The sequence below is a fragment of the Lepidochelys olivacea genome, assembly GCF_965140295.1.
Source record: "Lepidochelys olivacea isolate rLepOli2 genome assembly, chromosome: 17".
NCBI lineage: Eukaryota > Metazoa > Chordata > Testudines > Cheloniidae > Lepidochelys > Lepidochelys olivacea.
The window spans coordinates 23,538,241-23,560,361 of record NC_140427.1 but is presented as its reverse complement, the minus strand read 5'-3'; the positions used below and the strand labels follow the sequence as shown (position 1 = coordinate 23,560,361).

General features: G+C 44.8%; 1 protein-coding gene across 1 annotated transcript in view; it reads left to right on the top strand.

Moving 5' to 3' along the window:
* Positions 1-7,045: 7,045 nt before the first annotated feature.
* HSF5 (heat shock transcription factor 5) overlaps positions 7,046-22,121 on the top strand; it is a gene marked incomplete at both ends in the record, with an annotated part of 65,670 nt that continues 50,594 nt past the window's right edge. The window contains 3 exons of the mRNA XM_084650641.1: positions 7,046-7,607; positions 12,015-12,389; positions 15,798-15,895. Of these exons, the coding sequence (XP_084506767.1) occupies positions 7,046-7,607; positions 12,015-12,389; positions 15,798-15,895 (1,035 nt within the window). The remainder of the gene's footprint in view (positions 7,608-12,014; positions 12,390-15,797; positions 15,896-22,121) is intronic.

Below are 22,121 nucleotides of genomic sequence, written 5' to 3'. Positions count from 1 at the left end.
CTAACTGCACAAACCTCTTAGAATACCAAAAATTCAATCCTGTTCTTAAAAAAGGTAAATTTTATTAAAAACAGAAAGGAAGAAAATACATCTGGAACTTAGGCTTTTGCTAGATTTTAAAAGAGCAATTCCAAAAATTAAGTACCAAGAATAGCTTTCTTGGGGTCCAGCTTAAAAGTTACAAGCAAACAAAAGCACCTGGGAGTTAGCACAGAGGAAATCCACAAGTCAAAATAAAGAAATAAACCTGATCCATCTATTTAAACATTCCCTGTCCCAATGATTCTTCTAAGTATGGAAGATGAATTTTCATACCTGGTTCAAACCTTACACAGCATTCCTGCTTATAGCATTGCTGCTCCATGTCTTCTTTTTTCCACTTTTTAAAAGTTCTAGCCTTCCCATTAAAAAAGGAGTACCTGTGGCACCTTAGAGGCTAACAAATTTATTTGACCATAAGCTTTCGTGAGCTAACGAAAGCTTATGCTCAAATAAATTTGTTAGTCTCTAAGATGCCACAAGTACTCCTTTTCTTTTTGCAGATAAAGACAAACACGGCTGCTACTCTGAAGCCTTCCCATTGGCTCTTTTGGTCAGGTGCCCACTCTCTTTTCTTTTCCTGCAGGACTTTTGAACCCTTTACAGGTAAAGCGAGTAGAGAACAGCTACGAAGAAAGATTTTACAGCTAACTGGCTGGCTGGGTGTCCATAAAAGGGAGCTACACAGGGGGTGTGTGATAAATGAAGGGGGGGTAGCTCCCTTTTATGGACAGCCAGCCAGTCAGTAGCTCTGAGATCCCTCTTAGTAGCTGTTCTCTAATTGCTCTACCTGTAAAGTCTCACTGCTATACATAGGTAAAAGGAAGTGAGTGGGCACTTGGCCAAAAGAGCCAATGGGAAGGCTAGAACTTTTTAAAAGTGAAAAAAAAAACCTCCCCCTTTTGTCTGTGGTTGTTCACCCAGGGAGAGGCACATAGGCAACAGCTATGCTGTAAGAAGCTTGGGCCAGGTATGAAAAAATCATCAGAATCATACCTAGACACTACTCATTTAAAACCCCAGATATGTAAGTAGATCAGAAAATCTCTAGGAAGACATAATTAGGTTTATCCCTTTTATTTTGTTATGGCTTGTGGATTCCTCTGTGCTAACCCCAGGTGCTTTTGTTTTGTTTGTAACCTTGAAGCTGGACCCCAAGAAAGCTATTCTTGGTGCTTAATCCTTGTAGTTACTCTTTTAAAAATCTAGCAATTGCCTGAGTTTCCAGATGTATTTTCTTTATTTTTTATTAATAAAATTTACCTTTTTTAAGAACAGAATTGGATTTTTGTGTCTTAAAAGGTTTGTGCACTTGTTTAATTAGCTGGTGGCAACAGTTGATTTTCCCCTCCCCCTTTTTCCCAGCTCTTCCCTGGAGGGGGAAGTTTGAAAGGGCTTGAGGGTACCCCACAGGAAGAAATTCCCAAGTGCGCCTTCCTGGGCTCTTAAAGGGGTTCTGCACTTGGGTGGTGGCAGCCTCTACCCGTCAAAGGTCAGAGAAAAACTACCAATGTTACAGATTAATACGAGCCTGGAGTGGCCAGTATTAATTTTTAGAATCCTTGCGGTCCCCACCTTCTGTACTCAAAGTGCCAGAGTGGGGAGTTAGCCTTGACACCATTTAATGTTTTTTCCAGGGTCCCCTTCAATAAGGATTCTCAGTTTATGTACGTCTTTGGGGTTCTGGTGACGTAAGGATGTGATGGGACCTTGCATGCTCACTAGCCGGCCCTCTGTGAAGTTGCATTTGATCTCCAGGGCTATGCCCATACAAAAAATCCACCCCCCATCTTGGGGTTTCCTTATGATTTCTACTCCCAGCACTGGGACTTTCCCCACCCCCTTTTTCTAGAGGAATGTTATGATCTTTCAGCACCTTTTCCTTAGCTGCTTGCTGTATCTTACAGATACTGCTTCCTCCTCCCCTTTCTCAGGTGGGTCATTAGCATTTTCACTGACACTCAAGTCTTTAGTAGGATTCCCGTCCTGTCCTAAAGAGATAGCGTTAGTTTCCACAAATACATCAGGAACAGAATTTTGCAAAAGAGGGACCTGGATTGGAATATCCTGTCACCCCTCTCTCTGTCCCCAAGAGGTCAGTTGTGTGACTGCTCCCATCTAGGAGATCAGTTACACAGTTCTCTCTTGCAGGTTGAGTACCTGGGTACACAGACGCTGGAGCAGCTGCTCTGTTCTGAGCAAACCCTCCCATGTAATCAGTGAGGAGACAAGTTGCAGTGGGGGAGGTTTAGATTGGATATTAGGAAAAACTTTTTCACTAAGAGGGTGGTGAAACACTGGAATGCGTTACCTAGGGAGGTGGTAGAATCTCCTTCCTTAGAGGTTTTTAAGGTCAGGCTTGACAAAGCCCTGGCTGGGATGATTTAACTGGGAATTGGTCCTGCTTTGAGCAGGGGGTTGGACTAGATGACCTTCTGGGGTCCCTTCCAACCCTGATATTCTATGATTCTATGATTCCTGTGCTCCCACTAATTCTCTCTCAGCTTCCTCCTCTGGGCCCCCCTCGAAGACACACACCTCTGAGCTCTCTAGAGTGGGATCTATCCCCTGTCCAGATGTGAAGATCTCACAGCTAACAACCTGAACAGTTCTTTCACTGGCTGGCACTACACCCTCCTCCCTCTCTGAGTTGGGTTTGATTCCAGCTACAGAGTCAATAGAAGCCCCACCCACCTCAGGGGTCTCTACGATTCCATCACCTTCTCTGTACCCTAGAGTGAGGTCTGTCCCTTGCTTAGTTGCAGCCTGCTGGCAGCCAGCAACCTGGACGGTTTTCCTCATTGCCGCAGCACACTGCACGGACGTCTTCAGAGAACTATCCACGATGACTCCAAGATTTTTTTCTTGATTAGTTGTAGCTAAACTAGTCCCCATCATATTGTATGTACAGATGCACAGAGTGAAAATTACAGATGCAGGCATTATTATACTAACACATGAAGAGAAGGAAGGGAGTTACCTCATAAATGGAGAGCCAGTGTTGACAGGGCCAATTCCATCAGGGTGGATGTAGTCCACACCCAATAATTGTTGAAGAGGTGCTTTTGTAGTGAGCCAGCCACTCCCAGTCTCTAGTCAAGCACAAATTAATGGTGTTAAATTTGGAAATGAATTTTAGTTCTGCAATTTCTCTTTGAAGTCTGTTTCTGAAGTTTTTTTGCTTAAGTATGGCTACTTTTAAATCTGTTATAGAATGTCCAGGAAGATTGAAGTGTTCTCCTACTGGCTTTTGTGTGTTACCATTCCTGATGTCTGATTCCTGGGTTAGTGTTTCTGTGGTGTGTAGTTGTTGTTGAGTATTTGCTTCAGGTTGGGGGGCTGTCTGTAAGCGAGGACTGGCCTGCCCCCCAAGGTCTGTGAGAGTGAGGGATCATTTTCCAGGATAGGTTGTAGATAGTTGATGATGTGCTGAAGAGGTTTTAGTTGGGGGCTGTATGTGATGGCCAGTTGTGTTCTGTTATTTTCCTTGTTGGGCCTGTCCTGTAGTAGGTGACTTCTGGGTACCCATCTCGCTCTGTCAATCTGTTTCCTCACTTCCCCAGGTGGGTACTGCAGTTTTAAGAATGCTTGATAAAGATCTTCTAGGTGTTTGTCTCTGTCTGAGGGACTGGAGCAAATTCGGTTGTATCTTAGGGCTTGGCTGCAGACAATGGATTGTGTGATGTGTCCTGGATGGAAGCTGGAGGCATGTAGGTCGGAATAGAGGTCAGTAGGTTTCCGGTATAGGGTGGTGTTTATGTGACCATCATTTATTTGCACTGTAGTGTCCAGGAAGTGGATTTCTTGTGTCAGTTGGTCCAGGCTGAGGTTGATGGTGGGGTGGAAATAGTTGAAATCCAGGTGGAATTCTTCAAGGGCCTCCTTCCCATGGGTCCATATGATGAAGATGTCATCAATGTAGTGCAAGTAGAGGAGGGGTGCTAGGGGACGAGAGCTGAGGAAGCGTTGTTCTAAGTCAGCCATAAAAATGTTCGCAAAAGAAAAGGAGTACTTGTGGCACCTTAGAGACTAACCAATTTATTTGAGCATGAGCTTTCGTGAGCTACAGCTCATTTCATCGGATGCATACCATGGAAACTGCAGCAGATATTATATACACACAGAGATCATGAAACAATACCTCCTCCCACCCCACTGTCCTGTTGGTAATAGCTGATCTAAAGTGATCGTCAAGTTGGGCCATTTCCAGCACAAATCCAGGTTTTCTCACCCTCCACCCCCCTACACACAAACTCACTCTCCTGCTGGTAATAGCCCATCCAAAGTGACAACTCTCTTCACAATGTGCATGATAATCAAGGTGGGCCATTTCCTGCACAAATCCAGGTTCTCTCACCCCCTCATCCCCCTCCAAAAACCACACATACAAACTCACTCTCCTGCTGGTAAAAGCTCATCCAAAGTGACCACTCTCCCTACAATGTGCATGATAATCAAGGTGGGCCATTTCCAGCACAAATCCAGGTTTTCTCACCCCCCCACCCCCATACACACACAAACTCACTCTCCTGCTGGTAATAGCTCATCCAAAGTGACCACTCTCCTTACAATGTGCATGGTAATCAAGGTGGGCCATGTCCAGCACAAATCCAGGCTCTCTCACCCCCCCTTCCCCCCTCCGGGGACACACACACACACACACAAACTCACTCTCCTGCTGGCAATAGCTCATCCAAACTGACCACTCTCCAAGTTTAAATCCAAGTTTAACCAGAACGTCTGGGGGGGCGGGGTAGGAAAAAACAAGGGGAAATAGCCACTCCCAGTCTCTATTTAAGTCTAAATTAATAGTGTCCAATTTGCAAATGAATTCCAATTCAGCAGTTTCTCGCTGGAGTCTGGATTTGAAGTTTTTTTGTTTTAAGATAGCGACCTTCATGTCTGTGATCGCGTGACCAGAGAGATTGAAGTGTTCTCCGACTGGTTTATGAATGTTATAATTCTTGACATCTGATTTGTGTCCATTTATTCTTTTACGTAGAGACTGTCCAGTTTGACCAATGTAAATGGTAGAGGGGCATTGCTGGCACATGATGGCATATATCACATTGGTGGATGTGCAGGTGAACGAGCCTCTGATAGTGTGGTTGATGTTATTAGGCCCTGTGATGGTGTCCCATGAATAGATATGTGGTCAAACTGGACAGTCTACGTGCTGCCCAGCTACGGCAAGCTCGTGCCTACCTGTTTCTACAGCGTGCTGTGCCCCAGAAGCAGCCAGTAGCGGGTCTGACTTCTAGGAAGGCGGGCCATGGGACTCTGTGCGCTGCCCCCAACCCCAAGCACCGGCTTGGCACTTCAATTGGCCGGTTCCTGGCCAACAGGAACGGGGAGGGGGGCGCGAGAGTTGCATGCCTCTGCCTAGAACCTGGACCTGCTGCTGGCCACTTCCGGGGTGCAGAGCAGTCTGTGGTGCCAGGACAGGCGGGAAGCCTGTATCTGCACCCTGGCTGTGCTGCTGACTAGGAGCCACCGGAGGTAAGTCCGCACCACAATCCCCTGCCCCCCAACCTGGAACCCCTTCCTGTACCCCAAACCCCTTATCCCCAGCCTCACCCCAGAGCCTGCACCCTGAGCCAGAGCCCTGACCCCCTCCAGCACCCCCAACTCCCTGCCCCAGCCCTGAGCTCCCCCAACCCAGAACCGCTTTCTGCACCCCAAACCCCTCATCCCAGGCCCCACCCAACAGCCCTCACCCCAACCCTCTGCCCCAGCCCTGAGCCACTCCCACACCCCAAACCCCTGATCCCCAGCTACATTGGGTTGCAGGCATCAACAATTTTCTTCCTCAGAAAAAAAGTTTGAAAACCACTGCACTAGGCCAGGAACCCTGTCAAAAAAGAAATTTTTGAATTAGCATGATTTGTTCTTGACAAATTCATGTCAGCTACCGTTTATCACTATTATTTGCTAAGTACTTACAATATTTTTTGCTTAATAATTTGTTCCAGTATTTTTCAAGGTGTCACAGTTAGGCTGACTGGTTTATAATTCTCTGGGTCCTCTTTGTTCCCCTTTTTAAAGGCAGGTACTATGTTTGTCCTTCTCCAACCCTCTGGGACCTCCCCTATCCTCCATTACTTCTTGAAGATATCACTAATACCTCCAACACTGATTCAGCTGTTCCTTAAATATCTCACGATGAATTCTGTCAGGCCTTGTTGAGTACAATGCATCTAACTAAGTATTCTTTAACCTGTTCTCTCCCCCTTGTTGTTAATAATTATGTTAAGGGTCTCATCACAATTAACTCTTTTAGCAAATCAGAAGTAAAATCAGTATTAAACAGCGTACTCATCTCGGCGTTGTTCTGTTAGTTGTTAGGTAGTGGGCCTACATCTTCCTTCAGCCCTCTCTTGCTCCTCACCTATTTTAGAGCCTCTTCTTATTGCCTTTTATGTCAAGTGCTAGGGGCAACTCACCTTGTGCCTTGGCAAGAAGCAGGGTGCTGATACTACAGCAATTTTGGCCCCAAAGTTGTGGGGGACTGAAGGCTGGGGTGCCCTCAGTCCCTACAGCACCCAGGCACACTCCAACCCAGCACACAAACCCCACTGCCCTAAGCAGGGGATGCCCCAGCAGCACCTCAAATCCCCCAACCCACCTCCCCAACCAATCCACCCAGACCCCGGCTCTGAAACTACCTGGTCAGAGCCACCGGCTCTGCCTCCCCAACCACCCCAGCCGCCCTGTCCCCCACCTCCGCTCTCGCTTCCCCATCGCTCCGGCTCCTCCCCACCTTTCCCCTGGGAGCGTGGGGGGGCTGGGAGCCCCTGCCGAGCCGGCTCCCGGCGCCGCTAGCTGTGGCCGGCGCGCAGCCCAGAGAGTGGCGCGCTGCGGGCAGGGTGGCCGCCCAGGCGCGAGGCCGGCGCGTGCCGAGGTGTTACAGGCCTCGCGGCGAGCGCTGATTGGCGGCCGCCACGGTTGGCGGCCGAGCTCGCGCGGCGGCGGTTGGCTGTGACGCGCCCCTCGGCCCCTGTCCGCCATGGAGGAGCCTCTGCTGGTCGCCCCCATCAACCCCAACAACTTCCCGGCCAAGCTGTGGCGCCTGGTGAACAGCCCGCGGTTCCGCTCCATCCGCTGGGACACCCGCGGCGAGGGGCTGCTCATCGACCAGCCCCTCTTCGAGGCCGAGCTGCTGGGCGCCGGGCCGGGCCTCGGCGCGGGGCCGGGGGGCGACGGGGCCGCGGCCGCCTCGGCCGAGCTCTTCAAGACCACCAACTTCACGAGCTTCATCCGGCAGCTCAACCTGTACGGCTTCCGCAAGGTGGTGCTGGGCCCGCCGGGCGGCTCCTCGGCCGCGCCCGGGCCCGCGGGCGGCGGCTCCTCCGGGCCCCTGCACCACTTCCACAGCCCGCACTTCCGCCGCGACCGCCCCGACCTCCTTGTCCACCTCAAGCGACTCACCAGTGCCAACAAGGCCAAGCTCGCGGCCGGCCTGGAGGTGACCAGCCGCCCGCCCAACCGGTTCCAGCGGCTGCTGAGCACCTCGCTGCAAGGCGACCCACTCGTGCCGCCGCCGGGGCCCGGCAAGGCGGAGAAGCCCGGTGAGGCTGGGGGCGGGCAGCGCCGGGGGCACGTGGTCCCTGCGGGCGCTGTATGCAGCGAGGGGGAACATGGGGAGGGCCGGTGGGTCAAGGGATTCACACTGGGGTAGTGGGCCTGATGGTAGCAAGGTACGTTTGGCCTTCCTCGCCTGAAAGGTTGTTTAGACCGCTGGTTAGCTACACGCATGAAGTTGGGAGAACCTGTGCAGAGAGAGGTGATGGTTTTGAGGGAATAGTGAATTGGCCAGTCTGAACAGACTTAGCGTTCTCCAGTGTGTTTCTGTGTTGAAAATAAAAATTGTACTTTATCAATTGATGTTTCTGTGTAGTCAAACATCTGTCTACAGACTAAAACCGCTATCATATCCATAAGCATGAGTAGCTTTATGCACATGACATTGGGTTCAGGATGGTTTCTCAGGTACATAAAGTTACTCATATGTATAAGGATCTACAGGATCAGGGAGTAAAATAAGTTTTTATACTGTTATCCCTGCAGAGCTTTCACAGATGGATCTGGATTCTGTTAGTTCTTACGCATCTTGTGTGTATTGCTTGCTAAGTTCCAGGTACACACGTACAACCTCTTGTCTTCCATGGGTTGGTCTGAATGGTAGCTAGGAGTGTGATGGCCATTTTGTGCTAAGGAACAAAGATGCTGGAGTAATAATTCTGCAAAATCTCTTAAGGAGAATTGAAAGTTAAATAACTTTCTTGAGAGGAATAAATGAGTTGGGTGGAGGTTAAATGGAGTAAATATGATTTGAAATCAGTCTTCTCAGAGGGGTTACTCACTGTCCAAGTGAAGTTTTGAAGAGCTCCCCACTTCTTGCTTTTTCCACCCCCCAGAGAGGATAGGCAAAGGTGAAAAAAATGAGTGGGTTTGATGTGAAAAGAAGCTTGAACTTCTTTTGGTCAAAGTTTTTTGTTGTTTTGGGGTTTTTTTTGGTTTGGTTTACAATATAAATTGAAATCTTGTTCATCCTGTGTTTTCTCGAAGACTCAATGGACAACTGGAAAACTATTAGGGTTACAACACCTTAGATACCGAGGAAGTAAAACTTGAGAAAGGAAGGGACTCCTAAATTAGACTTCTTGTTTAATTTTTGTTTTGTTTAACATAAAAGATCTTTGTTGAAGATTTAAAAGATAGAGGGAACCATTGTAATTATCTAATCTGATCTCCTCTATAATACATCATAGAATTTCGCATCATAATTCCTGCATCAAGCCCATAACTTCTGGGTTGAGTGCTCTTAGTTGGAAGGACAAGGACTGAGAAAGCTCCCACTGCAGGTCTCTGGTTCTCCAAGAACACCTCCAGAAAAAACAGGGAAGACAAAGCTGGATAGTCTTGATTCCTCCCCCGTCCCCCGGTAATAGATAAGCAGGATAAATACTACTTAGGTTTTCTTTGTACATCATAAATAAATAATAAAAGGGCACAAACAATCATAGAATATCAGGGTTGGAAGGGACCTTAGGAGGTTATCTAGTCCAACCCACTGCTCAAAGCAGGACCAATCCCCAACTAAATCAATCGCTAAAATCCTTCCATTCTTTTCTATCCTTACTGCTAAAATATTTTTTCCAAGCTGTTTTTTTCAGTCTTATAATTTTGCAAGTCTGGGTGGATTTTCATAGGGGCAACAAAAAACACCTGTCTTTCCTCAAGGTGTTCCCCCACCTCGACAAATTTCTAGTTCCTAAATTAAAGCCTGGGCACCCTAGAAGCTCTAAACAAAAAACTTCCTTTGCTTGAATTAAGATTCTTAGTACATTTCCTCCTGTCCTCATTTTTGTAAATGACTTAGAGGAGATTTTGGAACAAACTGATAAATAGTAATAAGTTACCAGGACCAGATGGTATTCACCCAAAAGTTGTGAAGGAACTCAAATGTGAAATTGCAGAACTACTAACTGTAGTCTGTAACCTATCATTTAAATCAACTTCTGTACCCAGTGACTGGAGGATAGCTAATGTGACATCAATTTTTAAAAATTTAAAATGGGCTCCGGTAATTACAGGTCAGTAAACCTGACTTCAGTATCTGGCAAAGTGGTTGAAACTATAGTAAAGAACAAAATTGTCAGACACATAGATGAACCTAATTTGTTGTGGAGGAGTCAACATGGTTTTTGCAAAGGGAAATCATGCCTCACCAATCTACTAGAATTCTCTGAGGGGGTCAACAAGCATGTGAACAAGGCAGATTCAGTGGGTATAGTGTACTTAGATTTTCAGAAAGCCTTTGATATGGTCTCTCACCAAAGGCTCTTAAGCATGGTAAGCTGTCATGGGATAACAGGGAAGGTCTTCTTATGGATTGGTAACTGGTTACAAGGTAGGAAACAAAGGGTCGGAAAAAATGGTCAGTTTTCAGAATGGAGAGAGGTAAATGGTAATGTCCCCCAGGGGTCTGTACTGGGCCCAGTCCTATTCAACATATTCATAAATGATCTGGAAAAAGGAGTAAACTGAGGTGGCAAAATTTGCAGATGATACAAAACTACTCAAAATAGTTAAGTCCCAGGCAGACTACGAAGAGCTACAAAAGGATCTCTCAAAACTGGGTGACTGGGCAACAAAATGGCAGATGAAATTCAATTTTGAGAAATGCAAAGTAATGCACATTGGAAAACATCATCGCAACTATACATGTAAAATGATGGGATCTGAATTAGCTGTTACCGCTCAAGAAAGAGGTCTTGGAGTCACTGTGGATAATTCTCTGAAAACACTCACTCAATGTGCAGCGGCAGTCAAAAAAGTGAACAGAGTGTTGGGAATCATTAAAAAAGGGATAGGTAATAAGACCGAAAATATCATATTGCCTCTATATAAATCCATGGTACACACCCCCTCTTGAATATTGCATGCATATGTGGTTGCGCCATCTCAAAAAAGATACATTGGAATCAGAAAAGGTTCAGAAAAGGGCAACAAAATGATTTGGGATATGGAATGGCTGCTGTATGAGGAGAGATTAATAAGACTGGGACTTTTCAGCTTGGAAAAGGGACAACTAAGGGTGGATATGATAGAAGTTTATAAAATCATGATTGGTGTGGAGAAAGTAAATAAGGAAGTGTTATTTACTCCTTCTTATAACACAAGAACTAGAGGTCACCAAATGAAATTAATGGGCAGGAGGTTTAAAACAAACAAAAGGAAGTATTTTTTCACACAGCACACAGTCAACCTTTGGAACTCCTTGCCAGAGGATGTTGTGAAGGCCAAGACTATAACAGGGTTCAAAAAAGAACTAGATAAGTTCATGACTATTAGCTAGGATGAACAGGGATGGTGTCCCTCGTGTCTGTTTGCCAGAAGCTGGGTATGAGCGACAGGGCATGGATCACTTGATGATTACTTGTTCTCTACATTCCCTCTGGGGCACCTGGCATTGGCCACTATCAGAAGACAGGATACTTGGCTAGATAGATGTTTGGTCTGCCCCATATGGCTGTTCTTATGTAACCATTTTTGCGGAAACTTTCTACACAAAATTCAGCCTGGGGCAGAGTCCCATCATTGAAAATTTCCACCTATATGTTTAAATTTAGCAAAGTTTTAAAAAAATGAAAACAAGGTTTTGTAGTGGGAAGAGTTGGATAACTGTAGCTGTAGTCACATTGCTGCCAGCTCTGCCTGTTATAAAATAAGTATCTCCTCTTTTGCAGGTCACGTTTAACAACTATTCCCTGTCTCACTATTGCCACCTCCTATCTACAGTCTATTCCTTAGATTGGTTAGTAGAGGTTGAGTAATTTGCAGCTTTCCCTTTCTGCAGTGCTGACTGTGCTTCCAAACCTTACTTGCAGAGAGCAAAAAGCTGGTATCAAGAGTCCTGGGATGTCGGACAAGAGGCAGAGTGTTGTATAATCTAAAGCCCAGTGTTTAGAGTTTATTATTAACTCTTCCATCTTTGGATTTTTCTTTTTCTTTCCATCAGAAATTTTGTGATAAAGCAATTAAGCTAAGATTTTCAAAGCCGCCTAGAGGATTTGGACACCCCGTTTCCAATGGCTTCTCTTAGGTGGCTTTGAAAATCTCATCCTAGGAATCTTGTACTCCATCTTGTCTGACATACTACTTCATGCTTGTTTGCTATACCATATGACTTACGAAAATGCAGATTCTAAATAATTCAGATTTGGTTTGCTGGCTGACTTTTCAAAGAATTACTTTCCAAGTTGTGGGGCTGGGAACTGGCTGCTGAAAGTTTTTTTTTTTTTTTTTTTTACAGGGGATTGAAATGCTGCATTGTCAACATTTAGAGCCAGATATTACTTTATTTTCATATGGTGAAATACAATCTGTGTGTGGATTGAATGTTCTATTTTATGATCCTTTATTTATTTTATAACCATGTAATCCTAGTAAATATATTCTTTTTCATGCAGGAGCACTGACAATAGGACAGTTTCATCGGTCTTTTCGGCGAGACAGTTTATCTCCTTACTCCTATGTATCTGCTTCATCCCACAACCACAGCACTTTATCATCAAAAGGTTCAGATCGGACTCCAGTCCCCCCCAGAACATGGCAGAACTCTCTTGGGATGCTTCCAGGGCAGGTGGAGACTTCCCCAACATTTTCAGACAAAGGGGTTCCATTTCCTGTACTTCAGAGGTTTCCAACAGAGGTCACGTACACTCTTCAACCCAGTGCCACCTCTGTGCACATACAACAAGGACCTCAGACAATGGCCAGTTCTTCCCAGAAATATAGCAACTACACACCTTCAGCACAGTACTCCCAAACCTACTACCCAACAGGTATGATAAGGGTCTAGCATTTGCCTTTCATCAAGATATTTTAAATCAACAAATTATTTTTCTGCAATGCACTTTAATGTATACATATTAAACAAGACTTAGAATAGAAAGGAAGAGTATCAAACCTAAAAGAACAGGGAGAACCTCCTAGCAAGGCAAGTTCTTAACATTTATTCTTTACTGTCCCTGTTCTGAAGTCTAGACATGCCTTCCAGATTTTCTGGCAAGCCACTTTGACAAGTTTCAAGGGTAGAGGAGAGCATGGTCATTCTTGGTGGGAAGTTTGGACATGTACTTAGTTTATTTGAAGTTGACTTGGAGAAAATGTATTAAAGGATCTCCTAACAATTCCAGATAGGATATTTCATCCTGCTTGAAAATCTGTGTCACCGTTTTTGCATTTTCTCAAATTCTTTCCTATTGAGCCATTCATACTGTAATCTGTGCACCTTCAGATGGAAAGTGACATCTATCCCTCCATAGAATCATAGAATATCAGGGTTGGAAGGGACCCCACAAGGTCATCTAGTCCAACCCCCTGCTCGAAGCAGGACCAATTCCCAGTTAAATCATCCCAGCCAGGGCTTTGTCAAGCCTGACCTTAAAAACCTCTAAGGAAGGAGATTCTACCACCTCCCTAGGTAACGCATTCCAGTGTTTCACCACCCTCTTAGTGAAAAAGTTTTTCCTAATATCCAATCTAAACCTCCCCCACTGCAACTTGAGACCATTACTCCTCGTTCTGTCATCTGCTACCATTGAGAACAGTCTAGAGCCATCCTCTTTGGAACCCCCTTTCAGGTAGTTGAAAGCAGCTATCAAATCCCCCCTCATTCTTCTCTTCTGCAGGCTAAACAATCCCAGCTCCCTCAGCCTCTCCTCATAACTCATGTGTTCCAGACCACTAATCATTTTTGTTGCCCTTCGCTGGACTCTCTCCAATTTATCTACATCCTTCTTGTAGTGTGGGGCCCAAAACTGGACACAGTACTCCAGATGAGGCCTCACCAATGTCGAATAGAGGGGAACGATCACGTCCCTCGATCTGCTCGCTATGCCCCTACTTATACATCCCAAAATGCCATTGGCCTTCTTGGCAACAAGGGCACACTGCTGACTCATATCCAGCTTCTCGTCCACTGTCACCCCTAGGTCCTTTTCCGCAGAACTGCTGCCTAGCCATTCGGTCCCTAGTCTGTAGCTGTGCATTGGGTTCTTCTGTCCTAAGTGCAGGACCCTGCACTTATCCTTATTGAACCTCATCAGATTTCTTTTGGCCCAATCCTCCAATTTGTCTAGGTCCTTCTGTATCCTATCCCTCCCCTCCAGCGTATCTACCACTCCTCCCAGTTTAGTATCATCCGCAATCATTCTTGTAGTACCATAGTTAAGGTTGTATGCATTCCAGTCTAAGTTTTATTTTTGACTTTTTTCTTCTTCCTCCCCACCCCAAAAAAAATTGCCTCAAAAATTCTATATGTATCTTCAGACCAGAGCAGATGTTTTGTCCAGAAAGTTTGAAGCAAATTGTCTAAGACCCTTGTTTGAATTATAGGAAAAGAGAAAATTTCTTTTTTGTAAATGTTACAAATAGAGGTATTTAATTTCTGAGTGTATGTAACTCAGACTTCTGGGTTTTAAGAGTTCCAATTTGTCGTGCTTTCATAGCCATTTAATTAATTGGGGTGCAAAATGCCCAAGCTACTGATCCCTGGTTCAGTCTCTTAGGTGGCTACTTAAGAAATTGCTTCAGAGATTTGAAATTGGTGAGGCACTTAGAGAGAGATACTGATCTGGGCTTTAATAAAAATCTTTCTAAGTATAATCACAACACTGTTAAGGCATCAAAAGTATAAAAGAACAACCCGCATTATGCATACTCACAAAACTAATCTGGAACACCTGTGTCAGGTGGGGGATTCCCAGGGTTGGGGGAAATGATTGCAGGTCCTAGCCATGCACCTCTAAACAAACACCAAACCTCCCTCTTAGGGGAGGTCAGAGTTAATTCCTGTATCAAGCACCACGGTAACAATAGAAAAACGCTTTGATCTAACCCAGGCAAAGCCAGGAATAGAATGAGGTACGGATTTCTAGCAGGAGTTATGCAGACTTCCTTGCCCAGATACAGCATGTCGTACATAACCCGCCCCACACACACACTTGGCTAGACACACACAGACTCTGCCCCATGCCAATGCGATCCTCTCTTTCTCCTCCCCACTTGGGTCAGTCCAACCTGTCTGTGCGCTCTGGTGCTTGTATACATTGTTAAGCTCAGACTGGTGAGTCTTGCTGTCTGGTCTCAGTCGAATTGTCAGCTCCAGGCTGTGCATCCATAAGAGTTGCAAGCACCAGTGCAGCAGCTGGCTGTCAAGCAGCTCCTCATTCAGACACTGCACCCTCATGTCTCTCTGCCACAGCTCAGTGCTGCTGCTTCTCAGCTCTTTCTTTGTTCTCTCTCTACATCTTCCTGGGCTTGTTCCCTGTCCCGTCCCATCTGTTCATTGGCTCAGACCATCCCAGAAGGTCCACAGTTAATTCTGTGTCCTTGTTTTGTAGTGGCACTCTCCTACCAGTTAGGTTTGTGAAGAGTAGCAGGGAGGGGAGATAAAGGGGAGAGAAAGAAACGGGAAGGGGCTCTCTACTCAGTTTCTTGTCTGCGATGAGGAAAGGAAGAAGGAGCCCATCTTTCCTGGGCTTGGTATTAAGCTTTCCACAGTCCAACCTTCTCAACTAAGTTGGAAATACACCTTTCCCTTACATCCATGTGTGTCTGGGACCATAATTTATTAAGTGTCAGTCCTCTGCCCATGTTTGGTATTCCAGGGACCAATTTTAGGGTTCTTGCATGACCAATTTGCATCAGTGATTTCAACATGTCAATGTAGTTTCAGGTGTACCCAGAAAGTACATAAAATATGCTATTTTGAGCCCAGATTATTGTTATTGTGGCTTATGTGTTTATAACATGATACATATTGCTAAATCTTATTACCTTTGTGTCAATCACTCATGCTATTCAGGCCTTCTGTTAAATGCCTCAAGTGTATTTCTAAGCCTGTTTTAAGACAGTCCTTCACTTTAGCTGTAATGCAATTAGGAGTACACATAGTGATTATTCATTACTGATTTCTTAAGCATCTTAACTTTTCCTAAAGGTATAGTCCATTGCCCACGTGTGATTGACTTCTCAGGAGACACACATCAGGGATAGACCCATAGCAGTAGATTCTGGATAGCCTAAGTACATAGAATAAGCATTATTATTAAGATAATAGATGTGAATCTTACATATTTTAAATCCGTTATGGAGGTAATACTAGATTTCTGGAAGTGAGCTGGCAGTGCCAATATTGAACAGAGGTTCTAGAAATTTGTTAACTTTTCTGTTTGGATTCTTTCCAGCTGTGTTACAGTGCTGCTCACCTACGACTCACCTAGATCCTCTTAGTTGCTGTGGCAGTCCTACAGCCTCAACCTACACACACTGCAGCTATTTCCAGGTGAGTGCACTAAGTTGAAACAAGAGGAAGCCATGTGACCTAAGTTCCCTCTAAGCCACGCGGCCGTGCAGCAGGCTATCAAGGGCCGCGCAAGTGGGGAAAGGCGTTCCTCCCCCAGCCCAGCCAGAGCTGCTGCAGCCGTGGAGAGCGCCTCTCCCCTGGCCCTGCCCAGCCGGAGCTGCCACGGCCATGGAGAAGCATCTCTCCTCCGTCCCAGCCCAGCTGGAGCTGCTGCGGCCCATGGAGAGGTGACCTGACCCGGTCCAGCTCAGCCCACGGGATCTGCCGCGGCCGTGGAGAGGTGCCCCTTCCTCGGCTTGGCCTCGTCCAGCCCAGCCCAGACAGAGCTTATGCAGCCGTGGAGGGGTGCCCCTCCCCCATCCCCCAGCTGCTGCGGCGACAGAGGGCTGGGGCACCCCAGAGAGAGGGCACCCCCAGCCAGAGCCCTCACCCCCTTACCCCAACCCTCTGCCCCAGCCCTAAGGACCCTCCTGCACCGCGAACCTCTCATCCTGAGCCCGCACTCCCAGCCAGAGCCTTCACCCCCACCAAACCCAAACCCTCTGCCCTAGCCCTGAGCCCCGTCCTGCACCCCAATCACCTCATCCCCGACCCTACCCCAGAGTCCACACTCCCAGCCAGAGCCCTCATCCCCCTGAACCCCCTCCCACACTCCAAACCCCTCGGCCCCATCGCCGTTGCACATCGCCTCCATATTGGTGCACATAACAAAATTCATTCCGCACATGGACAAAAAATTATAGGGAATGCTGCATGGAGTTACAGTACTGTGAACTCTTGGGGAGGGGGGATATAGAATTGAAAGAGGATGACTTTGAGAATACATACAATTAACTTGACTGTAAAAATACGTGCAAGGACAGCTGTATATAAATGTGTGTTTTTTGTAACTCTCTGATTAGTCCTCGGGTAAACACCAGGTCAGGTGTTCCACTCTGTGGAGCTACTTGCTCTGGGTGAGGCAACCACAATATAAAAGAAAACATAGCTGATTTCTCCAACGTTTCTATTTGTCTTTGTTAATGAACCTCAGTATTTCAGATTTCAATATTAATGTTGATAAATCTGGAGTATTAGTGGTCCTCCAGGGATTTCCTAGGTTGGACAATGAGTTTTTCATAACACTGTGAGATCTCTCTAGTCTGCATACCAAGTGGGTTTCTGATTTGCATTTCTGCAACTTTATCTTGTGCTTAGCAAAATCAAAGATGACTTATCAAGTTGGCTTCTTCTCTCTAACCAAATTAAAATGTCAATATTACCTAAAATTCCTTATTTACTGAAAATGCCCCCATCTGATTCTGACAAAGAGGGAAGTATCTGACTTGGAGGGCCTGTGTTTATTGGATATCAAAAGGTCTAAAATGGGAGGAGACCTTATACTTTTTTGTATGAGACTAGTGAAGTGAGATGTACTGAGAAAGTATATGCCTCTGTGCTCTGAAAAGGGGTTGGCTTCTCCAAACCTGATTATCTGGTTGTCTTTCTTGCCAAATACACAAATCCCCATGTATATTAATTATAATCCTCTAGTCAAGAACCTTTATATGGTCTTCTTGGGTGGCGTGTGAACTGCCACCCAGGGCAGGCTAGCCCCCAGCCATGCCCCTTCTGCCCGAGCCCCGCCCTTGTGCGCCCCCTTCCGGAGCCCCCCCACTGCATCTGCTGGCTCCAACTCCAGGCTAATGCCCTCAACCTCCCCGAGTCCTGGAGCGGGCAGTGTGGCCGCAGCGCCTCCCCCCCTCCCTGAGCGCTGGGAGGGCAGCGTGGCTACACGCCCCCCCTCAGCCTCCCAGGGCCTGGTGGGCTGCGCGGCCGCAGCCCCGGAGCACTGGGATGGTGGGCAGAGCACCTGGAGGGTGGATGGTGGGCCCCAGTTCTGAAGCCGCACTGAACAGAAGTGGGGGTGGGGGGGGGGCTAAGGGGCAGAGCATGGGCAGGGCTACACCTGGCTGTTTGCGGAGGCACAGCCTCCCCCAGTCTTCCTGCCACCAATGATGGTCTTACAGAAACTTACGTAAATTCAGGGCCAAATTGTGGTCTCATTAATGTAGTGGTGGAGGAGTATAAAGAGGCACTGGTTAATCACATTGTGGGTAGCAATGTAGAAGTAAAAGCATGTTTCGCTGAGCTGCTATTCTCTTCCTTCACTGCCCCTGACCTCCACCTCCTCGGAGCTGAGGGATCTTCTGCCCATATGGTCCTCAGTTGTAATGGGACGCTGTGGTCCATGTGTTGGTTTGGTGGTGGGGGAAGCCTGGCTCTCTTCACCCCCTTCTGCTACAGTTTCTCCAGCAGCTCACAGGTATTCTTGGTGCGTTATCTGCTGCTACTACTTTGGCGCTGGTGTGGCCCAAACTTGGAATCTTCAGTGATTTTTGGCAGGCTGATAATATTTCCCTGAGGAACCAAAGGGAAATAGTAATCTGGCAGAGACAAAGTGTGAATAGCATTTCACAGGACAAAGGACAGACACTTCTCTACCCTGAGGGGATTCTCCCTTTTGAATATTATATACCTGCTTCAAATACCTGCTGTAAACAATAGAGTTTTGAGAGATTCTCAAAGAAGAGATTCAGGGTGGATAAAAATTAATGATTTAAAAACATAAAATAAAAAAAATTGAATTTTTTTTATTTAAATCGGATTTTTTTGATAAAATGCTTTTGAGGAAAAAACCTATCTAAAGATAGTTTTAATTAAGATACATTATAGCTCAAAGATGGAACCATTATGGAATAGGTATTATACATTCTAATTCTATAGTATGAGACAATATATTCATGTAATGTTTAAGAAAAGTTTTGTAAATGAGTTCCAATAGTTCATGAATTCAGGACCCAGTTTTATGGGGTTCCCGGGGCTTCTGTATAGATTATTTAAGTTAATCTTTCTATCTACCCAATGGGACTCCATGCTCAGTCTAGAACAGGGGTCCGCAACGTGATGCCCACAGGCACAATGGCGCCCGCCTGGGCGGTTGTGTGCGCCCACAGGGCACCGCGCCGCTGAAATGCCGCCTTTGAGTGCGGCCACTGGAGAACCGCCCACTGAAATGCCGCCAAGAAGCATTGCTGTTTCTCGGCGGCATTTCGGCGCCGATGCTTCTTTCCGCAGCTGCTTCTCGGTGGCATTTCAGCAGCGGGGTGTCTGGTGCCCGCCACAGTCTTCTGGGAATAGGAATGTGCTATTCCCACAGAAAGGTTGGGGACCGCTGGTCTAGAAGATACCATCAGAGATGCCTAATTTTGCAGTTCTCAGACTGTGGATTTGTGTCTCCAGAAGTAACATGCTTGTTAACAGCAACAATGTTTTAAAATAAATAAATATAGAGAAGTGAGAAATAACAGACCTCAACCCTATTGTCCCTCTGCAAGTTTGTGTACACAGAGTCAATCCCTTACCTCTTTCTAAAAGTGCAAAGTTTCAAAAAGTTCAGTGAATTGAAGATTTTTGGGGGCGGAATAGATCTGAACAAGGAGAAGAAGTCTGGAGATAAATGTGAGAAGGGAGGGACAGGCAGTAGAAGCAAAAGTGAAACTGTTTGAGCAGCGTATTCTAGAAGTCTTGAGGTCTTTCTGAATGTAACCTTCATTGATTTGAGGTCTACCATACCATTCTCTCATTAGAAGGGAAAACCTATAATGGTAGCAGGCTGTAAAAGAGACCCAGTTTGGGAATATTTTACTGAAGTTCCTCTAACTGTGGGTAAGAGACGCATGTGTGAAAAATGCAAAAAGTGCAACAAAGAAATGCAACGCCTGGTTGCTCAAATGAAACAACATTGTGAGAAGTGTTCCATCTCAGGAGGAAGCTGTGTTGAAGATGATGAAAGGAACATGTCTGAACATGAAGGATTTTCAGGTTGGTAAACTTTTTTATTTCATACTTTTTTCTTAAGGACTGCCTGTCTTCCTTCTGGACTATTCTTGAATTCTCATGTTTGAGCAAAAAATATAGTTGTTACTCTATGGTACTATCATTTTAGATGCAGTTGTGATAAAAAATAAATAGCTAAAATAGGCAGATCTTCCTTTTACAATTTCACCTTTAAAGTAGTACTGAGTGTCAGTGAGTGCAATGAGTAATACTAAATGAGCAGGTTGGTAATAATAATTAAATGACTGCATTGACTTATTTTGTTTAGGAGAATCCATCCTCAACATACAGGATTCTGAAGACTATCCACCTTCAAGATCACCATCATTTTCTATAGTTTCAGAGTTATCTGCCAATGATAGTGTTTCAGTCACATCATGTATGTCACATAGCCACAGTATATCACCTGTAGGAAAAAGAAAAAAAAATCTCCATCATCCAGAAACAACCATAGATAAGTTTGTGATAAGAACCAGCAGATTACAAAAAGAGGTCATTGATGAAAAATTTGCTCGGTTTGTTTATGCAACAAACTCTCCTTTCTATATGATGGAGAACCCACACTTCATTAACATGGTTCAGTTACTGAGAACAGGATACAGTCCATCTAACAGAGCAGATGTTGCAGGCAAATTGCTGGATAAAGTGTATGAAAGAGAAATTGAGCAGTGTGCAAAAGGTCTAGAGGGTAAAATTGTTAACCTGAGTCTTGATGGGTGGAGCAATGTCCACAATGATCCTGTTGTACGTGCTTGTGTGACAACAGAAGAAGGGAATGTCTTCCTTACAGAAACAATTGATACATCAGGAAATGCACACATAGCAGAATATTGACAAGAAGCAGGAGTAAAAGCTATAACAAACTGTGGAAAAAAAAATTGAAATGTCTAGTACGCAGCTTGGTCACAGACAATGCTGCAAATGTATCCAAGATGAGAAGAAATTTAGAAGAGAGTCCCAAGCTAATAACATATGGTTGCAGTACTCATTTGATGCACCTCCTAGCCAAAGACTTCAGTGTTCCAGAAATAAAGGCTAATGTTGTTGAAATTGCAAAATACTTCTGTAACAACCACTTTGCAGCAGCTGCTCTGAAAAAAGTGGGAGGAACCAAGCTAACTTTCTCACAAGACGTGTGATGGAACTCCGTAGTAAGCTGTTTTGAGCACTGTATCAAGAACTGGCCTAATCTGATGACAGTTTGTGAACAAAAGCATGAAAAAATAGATGGCACTGTCACAGACAAAGTTCTCAACATTGGGCTTAAGAGAAATGTTGAACACATGCTGAGTACCCTGAAGCCTATTTCTGTAGCCTTGAACAAAATGCAGGGAAGTAACTGTTTTATTGCTGACACTGTTGAAATTTGGAAGGAACTGAGTGAGATCTTAAAAAGAGAAATAAGCAATGACAGAGTTAAATTACAAGCATTAAAAAAACAAATGGGACAAGCACTGTCTCCAGCTCATTTTCTTGCAGATATTCTCAATACTCGGTGTGACGGTGCACCCCATAAGGCTTTATGGAAATATGCTTATGAATGTGTATATATATATGGCATAACTGGAATATGTTTTATGTTACGTATGCCATATAACATATCTATGTAAAGGTTATGATCTACTGGATATATTCTTCCTATTTGTATGCATGTGTCGTTGTATTCAAAGTTATGAATATTGGCTGTATACTTGTTTCTCATGTTGACCTGGCTGACATAGTCAATTTAATTTTTTTTTTTTTAATTTCATTTAACTATTTTAGGTAAAAACAATTTTAACAAAAACAAACCTGATTTTAAAAAACTTGAATGTTTAAATTCAAAAATTCATATGCTTGTTTTGTTAAAATATTGTTTGCTGTTGAAGAAAAAAATCCAGAATACATAATGTTGTTTTAATTAAATAAAACAATTTAAATGTCTGTCTGGTGATGTTCTCCTAATACAGCATGGCAAGAAAATCCTCCAGATATTAATGATTAACCTGTTGAACTGGAGATAATTCACCTCCCAATGACTTCATAAATATCTGCTTCAGTTACCTTTGGTAAATGAAATAACCAAACAATCATTCATTTTCTGATATAGCTGTAAAAGTAATCTGAAAAGTTTTCAAAATAAATCACTTTAAAAATGTATAGTGTGTACCTTTTTAAAATGAAATCTACATCTATCTCTGAGTTGTGAAGAATATGTATTAAGGTTATAACCACCAACAAGAATACACTTTTATGTAGAAATCCATGATTAGAGTCTTCCTGAATAGTGATTTAAATCATGATTTAAATCACTAATCAATTTGGTTTAAATCAAATCCACCCTGAA